We start from the raw sequence: 15,276 nt of genomic DNA on the forward strand, positions 1-15,276 counted from the left end.
CTCGCTGCTCCGATGTCACCTTCTGCGTCGTTATTTTCTGAAACATTCAAATGAACGATTAGATTAAGTAAAGACAGAAGAAATAGAAAATTTGTGACATAAATGACATAGTACGTGAAAATCAATTACACTCACCACCTTCTTTTAGGCTGCTCGGGATGACCCTCGTGTTCCCTCGATGCGAAGCAACGTTGCTCCTTCCCGCGTGGATATTTTCTGTAACATAAAAATAATCGAATCGATTAAATAATTGTCACGCGCATCGAACATCTTATTCGTTATTCAGATTAATATTATATTTTAAATTACTTCTTCGAAAAAAATCTTTACGTTAGAATCAACTTGAATCAAATTTTTTCAAAATATTTCTTTTTACTAATTTAAATTCCGAAACACGATTTAATGTAGCAACTGAATAAGCACAAACGAAAAGAGAGATTCTATATCTTTAGAAAAAATAAAAAGTAACATTTACCAGAAGTGTTGGTACGCCGATGCCCGATGCCTATCCTAGGCCTCCTCCTCCTCTCAGGCTGCTCGGGATGTCAGCTTCGCAGGATTCCCTCGCTGCTCCGATGTCATCTTCTGCGTCGTTATTTTCTGAAACATTTAAATGAACGATTCGATTAAAGGTGCGTTCGGGGAGACGCTATTAGCGCGACAACGTCACTCTATCTCTGTTACTTACTGAAAGTTGAACAAAGACAGAGCACGCTTATAGCGCTAAAAGCGCGCTCCCCGTAAGTAACTTTGTAAGCGTGGTGTCGTTCCGCAGACAACGCGACGCGATAAGTTTGTAGCCTAACTAACTTTCGAAGCCGGGGGTGTCGCTAAGCAGACAATAACGCGACGCGACGCGATTACTTAATTTTAGCCTAACTAGGCCGTGGGTGTCGCCAAGCAGACACGAGTTTAATGTTTAATTACCCTAACTAGCTCCCGTGGGTGTCGCCAAGCAGACACGAGTTCGATGTTTAATTACCCTAACTAGCTCCCGTGGGTGTCGCCAAGCAGACACGAGTTCGATGTTTAATTACCCTAACTAGCTCCCGTGGGTGTCGCCAAGCAGACACGAGTTCGATGTTTAATTACCCTAACTAGCTCCCGTGGGTGTCGCCAAGCAGACACGAGTTCGATGTTTAATTACCCTAACTAGCTCCCGTGGGTGTCGCCAAGCAGACACGAGTTCGATGTTTAATTACCCTAACTAGCTCCCGTGGGTGTCGCCAAGCAGACACGAGTTCGATGTTTAATTACCCTAACTAGCTCCCGTGGGTGTCGCCAAGCAGACACGAGTTCGATGTTTAATTACCCTAACTAGCTCCCGTGGGTGTCGCCAAGCAGACACGAGTTCGATGTTTAATTACCCTAACTAGCTCCCGTGGGTGTCGCCAAGCAGACACGAGTTCGATGTTTAATTACCCTAACTAGCTCCCGTGGGTGTCGCCAAGCAGACACGAGTTCGATGTTTAATTACCCTAACTAGCTCCCGTGGGTGTCGCCAAGCAGACACGAGTTCGATGTTTAATTACCCTAACTAGCTCCCGTGGGTGTCGCCAAGCAGACACGAGTTCGATGTTTAATTACCCTAACTAGCTCCCGTGGGTGTCGCCAAGCAGACACGAGTTCGATGTTTAATTACCCTAACTAGCTCCCGTGGGTGTCGCCAAGCAGACACGAGTTCGATGTTTAATTACCCTAACTAGCTCCCGTGGGTGTCGCCAAGCAGACACGAGTTCGATGTTTAATTACCCTAACTAGCTCCCGTGGGTGTCGCCAAGCAGACACGAGTTCGATGTTTAATTACCCTAACTAGCTCCCGTGGGTGTCGCCAAGCAGACACGAGTTCGATGTTTAATTACCCTAACTAGCTCCCGTGGGTGTCGCCAAGCAGACACGAGTTCGATGTTTAATTACCCTAACTAGCTCCCGTGGGTGTCGCCAAGCAGACACGAGTTCGATGTTTAATTACCCTAACTAGCTCCCGTGGGTGTCGCCAAGCAGACACGAGTTCGATGTTTAATTACCCTAACTAGCTCCCGTGGGTGTCGCCAAGCAGACACGAGTTCGATGTTTAATTACCCTAACTAGCTCCCGTGGGTGTCGCCAAGCAGACACGAGTTCGATGTTTAATTACCCTAACTAGCTCCCGTGGGTGTCGCCAAGCAGACAATTAACGCGACGCGATAAGTTTTTTAGCCTAACTAACTTTCGAAGCCGGGGGTGTCGCCAAGCAGACAATTAACGCGACGCGATAAGTTTTTTAGCCTAACTAACTTTCGAAGCCGGAGGTGTCGCTAAGCAGACAATTAACGCGACGCGATAAGTTTTTTAGCCTAACTAACTTTCGAAGCCGGAGGTGTCGCCAAGCAGACAATTAACGCGACGCGATAAGTTTTTTAGCCTAACTAACTTTCGAAGCGTGGGGTGTCGTTCCGCAGACAACGCGACGCGGGAGTCTGGGTGGCCGAAGCCAACGACAGACTCCTAAGCAGGGCAGCCGGACCCCCGGTTTTCTGTCAGGGTTTTCCTTCCCTTAGGTCGGTTAGGAGAGCCTAAGCTCCTCCCTCACGGCTCCGACCAGCCGAGCGGACTTTTTATAGAGGCCGCTTACCTCGCGAGTCCTTAAAAGGACTCCCCGGTCCACGACAGACCCGTAGGGCTGCCGTAGATTACGGTACTGGTGTGCTCGGGTACTCCGGGTGCGCAAAACCCGCAGTGGAGGGCTCCCCCGTGCCCCTAAAGGGTCCGGGAGGACTCCCCCACCCCCTGGAAGGAAGATTTATTACACGCTTTACTTTATCAGCGTGATGTCTTTAGCAGACAAAATATTTTACACGCTTAATTTTTTTCAAGCGTGATGTCTTTTGCAGACAAGATTTTTTACACGCTTAACTTTATAAGCGTGATGTCTTTAGCAGACAAGATTTTTTACACGCTTAGTTTTTTTCAAGCGTGATGTCTTTTGCAGACAACAATCTTTTACAATTTACTTTACAATATAATAATATAATGTACAACATTATAAAAGAGTTATTACAATATACATAATTTAATTACATAATGTACACAATTTATACAGGATACACATATATAATATATACATAATAATTACATAATATTTACAGTAAAATGCAATATAATACAATTATGTATAAACAATTGGTATTATTTAAAATAAAAATTGATATTTATTATAAAATACTAATTTCTAATATAAAAATTAATATTATTTAATATTTGTTTACAATTTTTTCTATTGAATTTAATCCCCTTGTCCTTGCCTACCCGAATCCTTACCTACCCGTATTCCGATCTATAGTCCTACCTATATCCATTTTCCTACCTATCAGTTTTATAATCTAATATACAAAACATTAATGAAGACCGCGACACGATTTATAAGGGGCCTGATTTGTTGGTTATTTTAGTAGGATACCTGATGAACGAAATATCTCCAAGTGACACGATCACTTGAGATGTGAGAAAAGTGGAATTGGGAATTCTAACACGCGCTCGATTGGGATTTAATTGCGGCTTTTCCAATCTCGCACTTATGCGAGAAAATATAGAGAAGATAGCCCTTTGGGGCAAATAAATAAGTAAATAAATAAATTATATATATATATATATATATATATATATATATAATCATTTTACATGTTACCTTATTTCACCATTGCAATGTGGTCAATGTTGACCACTTACCTTTAATGGCCAGATGGACTTACCTTTGTCGCTCCTGGCCATATGCAATCTAGTCACATTTCGACCAGATCAAAAGGAAGGAGAAAAATTCCTTGTTTCCTTCCTTGTCGGATCATTATCGCCGAAAGATAATATTATGTTCGATTCGAATTACACGCGAGCATCGATTGTATCAAAAACAACGAGAAGATAATTTAAAAAATATATATGTATATTAATTCATAAAACTAACTAACCTAACCTAACTGTACAATAATTCAATTGAACATTGAGAAATATTTCTATCACTAATTCTGTTATCTACTTGAGAATATTGAATAACCGTTTTTTAAATTTGGAATTGTAATCAAGTACCTACATAAAAAATTTTACTTCACGTTATATATGAATACCTTAATTATATCTCGAAAAAAATTAAAATTTATAATGCGGACAAAATTAAAAAATTAATAATCGGAAAATTTCTCGATAAAAACCGACCGCGAAAACCGACCGATACAAACGGAAATACAAAGATGCGTGATTGTGCATGTTCATGCGACACGCATACCTATTGAATGAAAATGTATCAAGTAAGATACATAAAATAAATGACGTAAGATTCGAAAAAAAGAAAATTCCCGCAGAATTGATATTATAATTAATCATTAATCGCGTTATTATAATTAAATAATATAATATGATTGCAAATCTTTATAAACTTATATATCGATATAAATATATCTTGTCATATTTTTCATTTTTTACCAAAATTATTTTTTATATAATATATTCATATATATTACTGTAAAATTGAATATATATAATTGTATTATATATGATCGATTCTAAAATAATTTTAAGTTTCAGCGTTTCTCGACAAAATATTTAGAATCTCACGTCATATATTACTTGACCGGCATAAAGCCAATTTCTCAATCAAAAATAGATGGATAGGTTACAAAAAACATGCGTGGACAATTTATTAGGAGAATTATCATACAACTGTAAAAGTTGTATAAAAAGATATATAAAAATTTCATAGAAAGCCAAGGAAATTAAAAAAAACTAAGGAATCTTTTAAAGAAATCTATGAAAAGAAAAAGAAATAAAGTCGTAATCTCATGATAATTACAACTGGATGTTACGAGTGAAATTTAATGAAGGAAATTTAATTAGGGAAGAATATTTGAATTGTAAGAACTACGTCCGAGTTGAAATTTATGCTTGTTTGTAATTCGTAATTGTTCAGGTGTACGATGTTTCAGTTATCTGATGATCGAGCACATTAATATTCAACAGAATCGCATTACTAAAGCAAACAAAAAACGGAATAAAAAGAGTGATTCTGATTTTTCCGTCGCGATTCTTCTAGCAACGAAATTAAGATAGGAAACTTTTATGAAGAATACATATTTAAATACATATTAAAAAAGCGGTAAAAATTTTGAAAACATTTACCAGGTGAATTAATACTCAATTCTTCATTCCACAAGCTTGATGAAGAATTTGATGTAGAAGCTAAATTTAGAGATGTAGGCAAGTTCACTTGTTGTATTGCTTGAGACTTTGGATGTTTCTTTTTATAATTAGTAGTAGTTTTAAATATAAAAAAAATGGTGCAAGTAGAAACTTGCACATTGCTTCCTCATAGAGGAAGCAGAGATTTCGTCCAATCATTAGTTAACGTGAGAAATATATAAAGAAATATATATATATCAAAATCTATGTATATTACGTTTTTCTATAAGACCCGTATTCAAAAAGGAAATATAATCTGTGAAACAAGCAACTTATTCAGTCATTTTTTAAAATTGACAATTAGAGATATCATTTCTAAATGCTTGTTTTACAGATCAAATCAATCGAACAAATATGTCGAAAAATTTTTTTAAAAAGAACCCCTTTACCAATTATCGCCAAATTCAATACCAACCTTTCTTAAATGATACTCTATCAATTAAAAAAAAATTCAGCCCGATATCTCAATATTTACGAAAGTTAAAACAACCACGGCCATTTCTAAAAAAATTCAAAATTTTTTTAACTAGAAGTTTCTCGTCCATACCATCATCTAAAACTATTTAAAGAATATATTATTGTTTATTTAAAAAAATTAAATTATTATTTATTAAATTATTATAATTATTATTAATTAAATTATTATATCTATATAATAACTTATTAATTATTACTTTTTCTAACTTCTTCACTCATTTCATTCACTTTGTTGTTAAAATTTTCCATTTCAATAAATATAAACGTTAAATATCTTTTAAAATATATATTAAAGTACATTCAAACGTCTCGGTGACAGATTACTAAAATGACTGACATATAATATGTGAAATTATCAGCTTATACAGTCTTTTTTGACTGATACTCTATACAAAATTACATATACAACTTATACATGTAACTTTTTGAGCAGAAATCCATAACTCCTTCATCGATCTTCGCCAAATCTTAAAGAACAATGTGCAAGTTTCTACTTGCACACTTTTTTTATTGTGATTTTAAAATTTGCAAAATTTTTTTAAAAAAGAACCCCTTTACCATCATCATCACCCCAAAAACAGCTCGATATCTCAATATTTGCGGAAGTTAGAGCAACCACGGACATTTTTAAAAAAATTCAAAATTTTTTTAAAAAAGAACCCTTTTACCGATTATCGCCAAATTCAATACCAACCTTCCTTGAATGATACTCTATCGATTAAAAAAAAAAAAACAGCCCGATATCTCAATATTTGCGGAAGTTAGAGCAACCACGGACATTTCTAAAAAAATTCAAAATTTTTTAAAAAAAGAACCCCTTTACCGATTGTCGCCAAATTCAATACCAACCTTCCTTGAATGATACTCTATCGATTAAAAAAAAAAACAGCTCGATATCTCAATATTTGCGGAAATTAGAGCAACCACAACATCAAATGTGCACATACATACATACATACACACACACATACAGACATTTTTTTTTAGGCGATATTTCGACGTTTTACAACAATCTGAACATATTGGCAGAAAAAACTCAAAAACCAATCTCTTCGTTGGTTTCTTCTACCCCTATTTCATATATAATTTTTTTAAATTTGGTTGACTAAACCCAACTTAAACGCAATCGAAAGTTCATATACGAAATTCATGAAAACAAAGCTTCCTCTATGAGGAAGCAATTGATAAGAAAGATTGAAACAGCTTGCGGAAGATTCACTGATAGATTCAATAACTGTGCAAAAATACTACTATTATTAATTTATGAGATTGTATTTAACACTATGCAAAATATGTTCAATTTGTTTATTAATTTGTATATCATGTAATATCAATATTCGTAATTGTGCAATATTCATCATTCATATAACAAAATATCTCTTCATATGCAATATTCATTTATACAAAATATCTGTTTAATTAATGAAGATGGCTATTTTATCAGGTGTCATCGAAAATTTATTAACATTTTAATCTTGATTCTTATACAATAAATAATTAAAATATCCCGAATTTTATATGCTATTGAATTAAACATAATTTTTTTTTTATTTCAATCAAAATTAATTTTCAATTATTCAGAATCATGAAATAAAAATATATCTTTAAGAGAATGGCTGGGTTTCTTTTAAATATATATAAAACTCTTTTTTTAGAAGAGAACCAGAACTCCATCACTTATATTGAGATTTTGAAAATATAGATATTAAGTTAATAGAAATATTATAAGATATATTAAAACATAAAATAGATTGCTCAAAATATCTAGAAAATAATGTTATGCGATTCGAATGATGGTTACTGCTGCCATAAAATTACTAGGAAATGCAACGTGCTTTTATCTCGGTTTAATATTGCTATCTAATTTTAAGACTAACATTTATAGTGACATATATAATGCAATGATTTTAGCCGAGTAATCTAAATATTTGATGCATGCAGCGACAAATATGTGACATCCTAAAATTTAACTAAAATTATCTATTCTCGCTGGATAGTCAGAGGAAGCAGACAGGAATGTGACAACAGCGAAGGACAAAACTACGTAAAAATGAAGAATCGAGAAAAGATGCGGTCATAAGTGTGAGAAATATGACATTTCACGTTAGTGTATTCGAGAAGAGATCACGATTCGAATAAGAGCCTCTTGCGAAATCGATTTTTTACAATCTCACTAGAATTACATCGATAATTACCGGCGTAATTATCGATAAATACATATCGCGCAAATCTGCTGACAATAACAAAAACAACTGCATAATACGTGATAGCAATGAAAAAATCTTCGTAAAGAGAGATAGATGGCTTATCTTGAGAGAGTGTTTTATAAACAAGAGTTCTCAAAAACTCTTAATCGAAACTGGGTTTCTGATTTGCATCTTATAGAAGAAGAAGAGATATTTATATAAATATAAATATAAATATAAAAGTAAAAGCATTAATTTTTATAATAATTCTAATAATTATACACAATCTGTCCTAAAAGTTCGAACTTTATTCAAAAAACCAATTTTATGTAATTTTTGAAATTTTATTTATTATTTATTCAAAATACGTTCTATCTGAAGCAATAATCTTTACAGCGTTCGTATAATTTCAGGGAACATTTTCAACTTCAAAACAGAAAATAGCTATACCGAGTGGATAAAGCATGCATATGGCCAGTATTCATAGTCGCATCTTATAAAACCGTCTTAAGTACAATCGTAAGATGTCATAAACTAATCACAAAAGCCGTATTAGCATCTTAAGACATTACTTAAGACGATCTTAAATATAAGATGCGACTATGAATACCGGCCTATGAACCTTTACTTGATAAGTCAAAAACCTACTTTCTTCTGACGTCACAGCAAATGAATAATGTAACGTAAAGAAACGCAATTCTACATGGTCAGAAACGAAGTGTCATAACAAAAAATTCCATGTTTCAATAGATGGTCTAGTTGTACAGTTGTTAGAAATAAAATTAAAAAATTTTTTGAACAGATATATGTCTTAAGTTGAAACAATGAAATTAGCAAATAAATAGCAAGTAAAAGTACTTTTAATGATATTGATAATGACGCGATTCTGAGAGACAGAATATTGCAGCTAATCTAATATATCGTTATTGATGTTTGGCAAATTCTACAGATTGCGAATTTATGATGAATGCACAGTATCAATAATAGTAAACATTGGAAAACTAGATAAGATTTCGTTTGTTTCCTTGATTTCTCAATATAAAAAAGATCACAACTGGCTGAATTGATAATCAGTGTTTTCATAGTGATTCAAAATATTATCACGATAATCGATTTGTTCGATCAGATTTCCTAATCGATAATTTTAATATTAGGTGAAATGTGTGTGTATTAGTATTTAATATAAAAATATAAACATTTGTACACATAATATAAAAGAATGTTTCATTATTAGGATCCGTAAAATGTGTCACATATTTCTTGACTAATAAAAATATTTATATATAATATTAGATAAAGATAAATATTTCTGTAATAAACATAATCATATTATTCATACTAAATTTCGTAATTTCGACATTATGTTCGACGTTATGTTCTCATTACAAATTTCTGCAATGTTGCAATATTATCTCTCATAAAATTAGAAGATAAATAATGTATTTCATTAATCTTCATTAAACCGTCAATTACTCATACTTAAACCGATAATTAATCTATTATTTACAATTGCCCCAAATAACTAATTAAACATATGTGCTTGAATTCTCTCGCGGATAGAAGCGTTTGCTATAATTATCTAGTATCACGAAAAACTACTTGAGAAATGTCACATTTTACGCATCAGTAAAATGTCATTTGAGAATGAACGTTTATACGAGGCAATCGAAACGACATTTGTCAACGTTGTCAGGAAGGACAGTAGTAGCTCGCGAATGCAGCAGAAAAATTTCACAACCGCTGCGCACGGCTGCGATAAATTACCGTGGCGTCGAATCGGCGCGATGCATACAGCAGCGCCCAAATGCAACTCCGTTTCGATAAGCGTATTTTTATCGCCCGGCGCAAATGCATTTTGCAAACCGCCGAACGAGAATTCCTGCGACCTCATAAATTTATTATGCCGCCGAACAAAAATTTTCGAATAATTCGGTGCGGTCCGTATCTCTTGCGAACGAGCGCGTTTCGAAGTTAGATATTTATAAAAGATAATTGACATTAATGTGTGTGTGTGTGTGTGTGTGTGTGTGTGTGTGTGTGTGCAATAATTTAATTTAATTTAAGTAAAACAAATATATACACGATTTCACATAAAGATACACGATAGCACATAAGGGAGGATTTTTGCGTTTGCTATTTGTTTATACTTGTATGCATATAAATATATTTAATATTTGTCAACAAATTAATAAACGGCGATACGAGTCAGGCGCGGTACGTGATGGTGCGCAAGTAAAGAAATTAATAGTTACAGAAGTAACGAATTACAATGTATATAATATACATATACATCTATTCCAACTTGATAAACTGCGCGCCGATTATTTGTCGGACTTGAAACACAGCTATCGTTGGAACATTAATTGACAATTTAGCGACTTCTCTTTAAAATCATTGTCGGAAAACTTAAACTGCTTATCACCGTGATTTTTAGCTATGCTGTGTTAAAGTGAATACAAATTAGCTAATTTATAATTGACCAAGAATTCGATTACAGGTTCGATTGTACGTTAAATAGTGGTGGGATATTGATAAAAGCCTGATACAAAAGCATTTTGCCATCGATACCACGCGATAATATATTGTCGACGTGCCAAGCTGCGATTACAGTTACCAAGAAATCTCTACAGACATGACGATAACCAACGAAAAAGCCAACAAGCAGGTAAGAACGCATTATGGTAAAAATGATCGGAGTGACATTTGCGCCAGTGAAATTATTATCACGATATACCCTCGCTTTTCTCCAGTATGTACCGTCGTTCAGAATCGAGGATAACGTATTGATTGGCGCGGAGGAAACTCATCCAGGATGCACGAACATCGGAGAACTGATTCTCGATAAATTGAGGAATAAGCCGGATTTTGTCGGACAGGTACCGTCGCATGAAAATCTTATGATTGATTAGGCTCCATTGCGTTCATAGTTTTGTAAACTTCAATTAAAATTATTCGATTCAATAAAACTAAGCAAACTTGGAAATGATATAGGTGATAAATAAAAAGGTAAAAAGATCTTTCTAATTTCTCATATCAGAGCAATTCGAGATTACATAGATTATATTGGAGTTTATATAGTATTGATTGATAAACTTTGAACATTTAAGAAAAATTAAGAAAAAAAGAATATTTTATGAATGACATAACGCCGAATAAAAAATAGATTTAATCGATGTAAAAATTATATATGTAAAACTAATTCCATTTTTTTAATTTTGTGAAATATTTAGATAGAGATTGCTCCGGGAAAAGAGAGTACCTACGCGGAAATGAAAGAACGAAGTATCAAATGTGCCCTCTGGTTAAGAAAGCACGGTATCCAAAAAGGTGATAAGGTTGGCATATGGACTGGCAATCACATCGACACCTACGTACCAGTATTCGCAAGTTTATATGTTGCCGCGATAATATGTCCGTGGGATGACAAAGTATCGAAAAGTACGTCATTGCTTATGTAAATATATACATAATTGACTGGCTAAATAACTTATACAACTACAATTTAGCTATAATAAAACTATAAAATTTATATTACATTCTAATAGAAAATACAATTGCTGAACTGATCTTTAAATAATAATTGGCAAAAATGTGACTGTTAATAATTTAACTATATATAAGTATCATCATTTTCTAGTGTCGGCGCGGTACTGTCTATCGTTAACGTCCCCGAAAATGGTCTTCGCGGACGCAGAATCAGTCGAGAATCTGGTGGAAGCAGCAAAGGAAGAAAATCTAGAAGTTAAAATCGTAGTTATCGGCAGTTTACCAGGATTCGTGTCTTTGACGGACATTCTTCAGGATCGAGTCATCCCGTCAGAGATCGATGAATTCCGTTGCACCGTAGTCGATAATCCTCATGACACAGCGATGATCTGTGCTTCTTCCGGTACAACGGGTATGCCAAAAGGAACTGAACTGTCTTATGTGTCCCTTTACAACAGTATCACACCCATCGAAGAAATTCATATGATCAATGAAGTGACATTAACTGTACCTACGATACGATGGCACTACGGATTGACTGTGCTGTTCGAACTGATTATGTCGAACGCGAAATGGATTATTGTTTCAAATGAAGTAGCTATGGACAATGTCCAAATATGCAAAGTTGTTCAGGATTATGGGGTAAGCTTGAGAAACAAGTATAATAATTCAAATAATGGACTAATAATTCAAACTGATATTAATTCTAAACAATGCCTTTTAAGCAATGTCTTAACATATTTCGCGAAATTGAATCCAATTTCAAATTCTTTATTGTACATATTTTTAAATATGGAAATATCCACTCAATAGAAATCATTAAATCTTTCATTAATATTACACAGTATAATTGTTTAATATCGTGAATTATTTTTTTAAATATCAATTTTTGTTACGTATTTAAAATTTAATATATAAATATTAAACTTTATTAAAAACTCTTTTTCCAGTTTTTTGCTTTTTTAAAGTATTATTTCAATTTAAAATATTGTTTATTTCTTTATCTGCCGTCAAAGTTTAAAACTAATTTACCTCCTTTTTGCTTGTATTCATCATACTTAAAAATTAATTTCTTCTTCTTATTATTATTAAATAAAAGCAACTATTTAAGACAATATATACCTTTTTCATTTTCTTAGTCAATAAAACATTTTTTCTAGTAACTAATTTTCTTTTTCCTAGTAACTAATTTTTTATACATATTCTCAGGTAACATGGTTAGGATGTGATATTTCTTTTCCGAACCGTGTACTCAAATACAACATCTTACAAAAATATCCTATGTTGTCTCTGAAAAAGCTTGTTATAACTGGTGGGCTACTTACAAAACAAACACAAGAAGCTATCGCGAAAATGTTGCCTCATACCCAAATATTAAATTGTTATGGTAAGATAAATTATATTGATAAATTAGAGCCCCGTGAATACTATGGATATATGATTCCATGCAAACAAAAATATTTTATATCATTATTTTAAAAGATGCTTACTAAAATAAAATATTATTACGTCAAGCTATACAAAATCTTTATATAAAATCATTCAATTTTTCCTTCTAGAATATTTTTAATCATCTGAGAATATTTCTTCAGGCTTGACTGATGCCGGGGGATTGTGCGTGAGCCAAGAGAAAAATAGTAAGCCAGGTTCCTGTGGTTTTGTGACCAAGGGAATACGAATAAAGATAGTGGACGAAAAAACCGGCCAAGTTTTAGGGCCTAACGAGAGAGGTGAACTTTATATAAAATCGGAATTTATAATGAATGGTTATCATAAAAATCCAGAAAAAACTAAAAGTGCTATTGATTCAAATGGTTAGTATTCAGACAAATGAAATAACATCTGCTTTGACGATATCTTTCAATATTTTGTTATTACATATATATGAATTTCATTTAGCTATAAAAACAATTATTTTGATCAACTTTTCGTGCTCGATATAAATTATTACCATAAAAAATATGTTTCTATGTTATAATGAGATTGCCATGTAATATGAAAAATATCAAAGAAATTAAATTTAATATATCTAAAGTAACCTAAATAAAGTTTTATTTACGCATATAGGCTGGCTGCATACTGAAGATATAGTATATTACGACGAGGAAGGTGAAATTTACTTTGTCAGCAGAAATTCGGATTTTATTAATTACGGAGGCATTAAATTATCACCCGCGGAAATAGAGGGTGTACTTGAAACTCATTCTTCAGTTCTCAATGCCGTGGTAGTTCCAGTACCAAATGAAATGGATATAGAACATCCGATGGCATTTATTCAGAAAGTAATCGGAAAAGAGGTACATCATAATTGCCTGATATTTAATTTAAAATTTTTGTTTTCCTTAAAAAATATATATAAATCTCCAAAGAAAAAGCTTTCTTAAAAATATATAAATAATTATATATTTTATATATAATAAGAACAAAATATTACTTATAATTAAAATTCTTAATTTTTCATCAAGATTATTACAACAAAAATGATAATTTAGATATATCGTATCCAACATTTTACTTAAAGATTTGAAAGAATGTAAAAAGATTGATAGAATATCAATTTATCTTTCAGGTAACAGAGGAGGAATTGCATGATTTAGTAAATAAAAATTTACCAGACTATTGTAAGCTCATAGGAGGAATCAAATTTATGGACAAGCTTCCACGTGTTAGTACTGGAAAAATTGATAGAAAACAATTAAAATTATTGGCACAAAATTATGCCAATTAAATTGAAAAAATATTATATATTCAAAGATAAATAGATATAGTATAGTAAGTATAGTATAAACTGTCTTTAAAAGAATGTGTGTGCGTGCGTGCGTGTGTGTGTGTGTGTGTGTGTGTGTGTGTGTGTGTGTGTGTGTGTGTGTGTGTGTGTGTGTGTGTGTGTGTGTGTGTAAGCGATAAAAAATGTTTACAAAATAAAAGTAAAGATAAAGATAAATATAAGTATTATTGTTAAAATACATCAGTTAAAATTTTAATATAGATTATTCTTTTCTCACTCCAGCTCTCAAAGATTATTTCCAGTATTATCGGATTAAATTTGATTGCACTTGATTCACATCAGACACATACATAAAGTTTACTATCTTTTAGCTGCTTTTACAAAGAATTTATAAAATCAACTAAGTTTCATCATCGATTTATAAAATCAAACTTCTCAATCACAATTCTTTTTTGAGTGTATTACTCGTATATTAAAAACAATGTTTCCTTCTTTGAATATCATTCTGTCGTCGTCTTTTATATGTATAAAAAGCATGTTTACAATTACTCTTTCTATAAAATTTTACGGTGTAGAGAACCTCATGAGAAATAATAAACTAAGTATAGGCTCTCCTGAATAAATCAAATAAAGGAAAGTGAGAGAGGCAATTTTGTTTACACGCTGAAGATGACACAAAGAAAGTGTCGAAACGTCCGAATATGTATTAACTAATATATTTTATCTTATTGACTATATTTTGATTGCGCATTAATTACCGCGCGTGGCTCCGATTGCCTCTCTCACTTTCCTTTATCTCATGAAAAATGTTTCTAAAAATATCTATCCAAGATTGATAAACACAGATAGTAAGACATTGATAACGTGATTTCCCTCTACCTCAGTCCTATTACTCGTGTCCGAGCGTGGTGACTTCTCTTCATATACATATGTGTTGCGCACGTGGATTATACACATTGTGAGATTTCCCTCTATTATCCTATATTTCAAGTATTGTAAAGTGGATTTTAATGCATTGTACTCCCTCCAGAAACTTATTTTCTTCAAGAAATATATCCCCACTTCACAAATTCAATAGTAATTTTCTTTAAAGTGACCTATATGTAGTACCTCTTCCTTCTGATTCTACGCTGTCTGCCCGCCCGTGATAAATTTCAGGTAACAACTCCAATCATATTTATTTCTTTTTAT

The 15,276-nt window shown here is 32.9% G+C and overlaps 1 protein-coding gene across 2 annotated transcripts in view; it reads left to right on the forward strand.

Annotated features, from left to right (window-relative positions):
• The window catches only part of LOC139767821 (luciferin 4-monooxygenase-like), a 33,737-nt gene extending 18,577 nt beyond the window's left edge, over positions 1–15,160 (forward strand). The window contains exons 2-10 of one of the 2 annotated variants that reach the window (XR_011717226.1): positions 10,369–10,536; positions 10,622–10,747; positions 11,102–11,309; positions 11,509–11,999; positions 12,567–12,744; positions 12,950–13,171; positions 13,425–13,654; positions 13,927–15,043; positions 15,116–15,160. Coding sequence is in view for 1 of the 2 variants with exons in the window: in XM_071697477.1 (XP_071553578.1) it covers positions 10,504–10,536; positions 10,622–10,747; positions 11,102–11,309; positions 11,509–11,999; positions 12,567–12,744; positions 12,950–13,171; positions 13,425–13,654; positions 13,927–14,085 (1,647 nt within the window). In the remaining variant the exon portion in view is untranslated. Of the gene's footprint in view, positions 1–10,368; positions 10,537–10,621; positions 10,748–11,101; positions 11,310–11,508; positions 12,000–12,566; positions 12,745–12,949; positions 13,172–13,424; positions 13,655–13,926 lie in introns of both variants that reach the window. The other variant, XM_071697477.1, reaches the window with a different exon arrangement.
• The last annotated feature ends 116 nt before the right edge of the window (positions 15,161–15,276 follow it).

Source organism: Temnothorax nylanderi, unplaced genomic scaffold, assembly GCF_030848795.1.
Source record: "Temnothorax nylanderi isolate EJ_2023f unplaced genomic scaffold, tnyl_v1.0 TNYL_tig0012_pilon, whole genome shotgun sequence".
In the NCBI taxonomy this organism is placed as follows: Eukaryota; Metazoa; Arthropoda; class Insecta; order Hymenoptera; family Formicidae; genus Temnothorax; species Temnothorax nylanderi.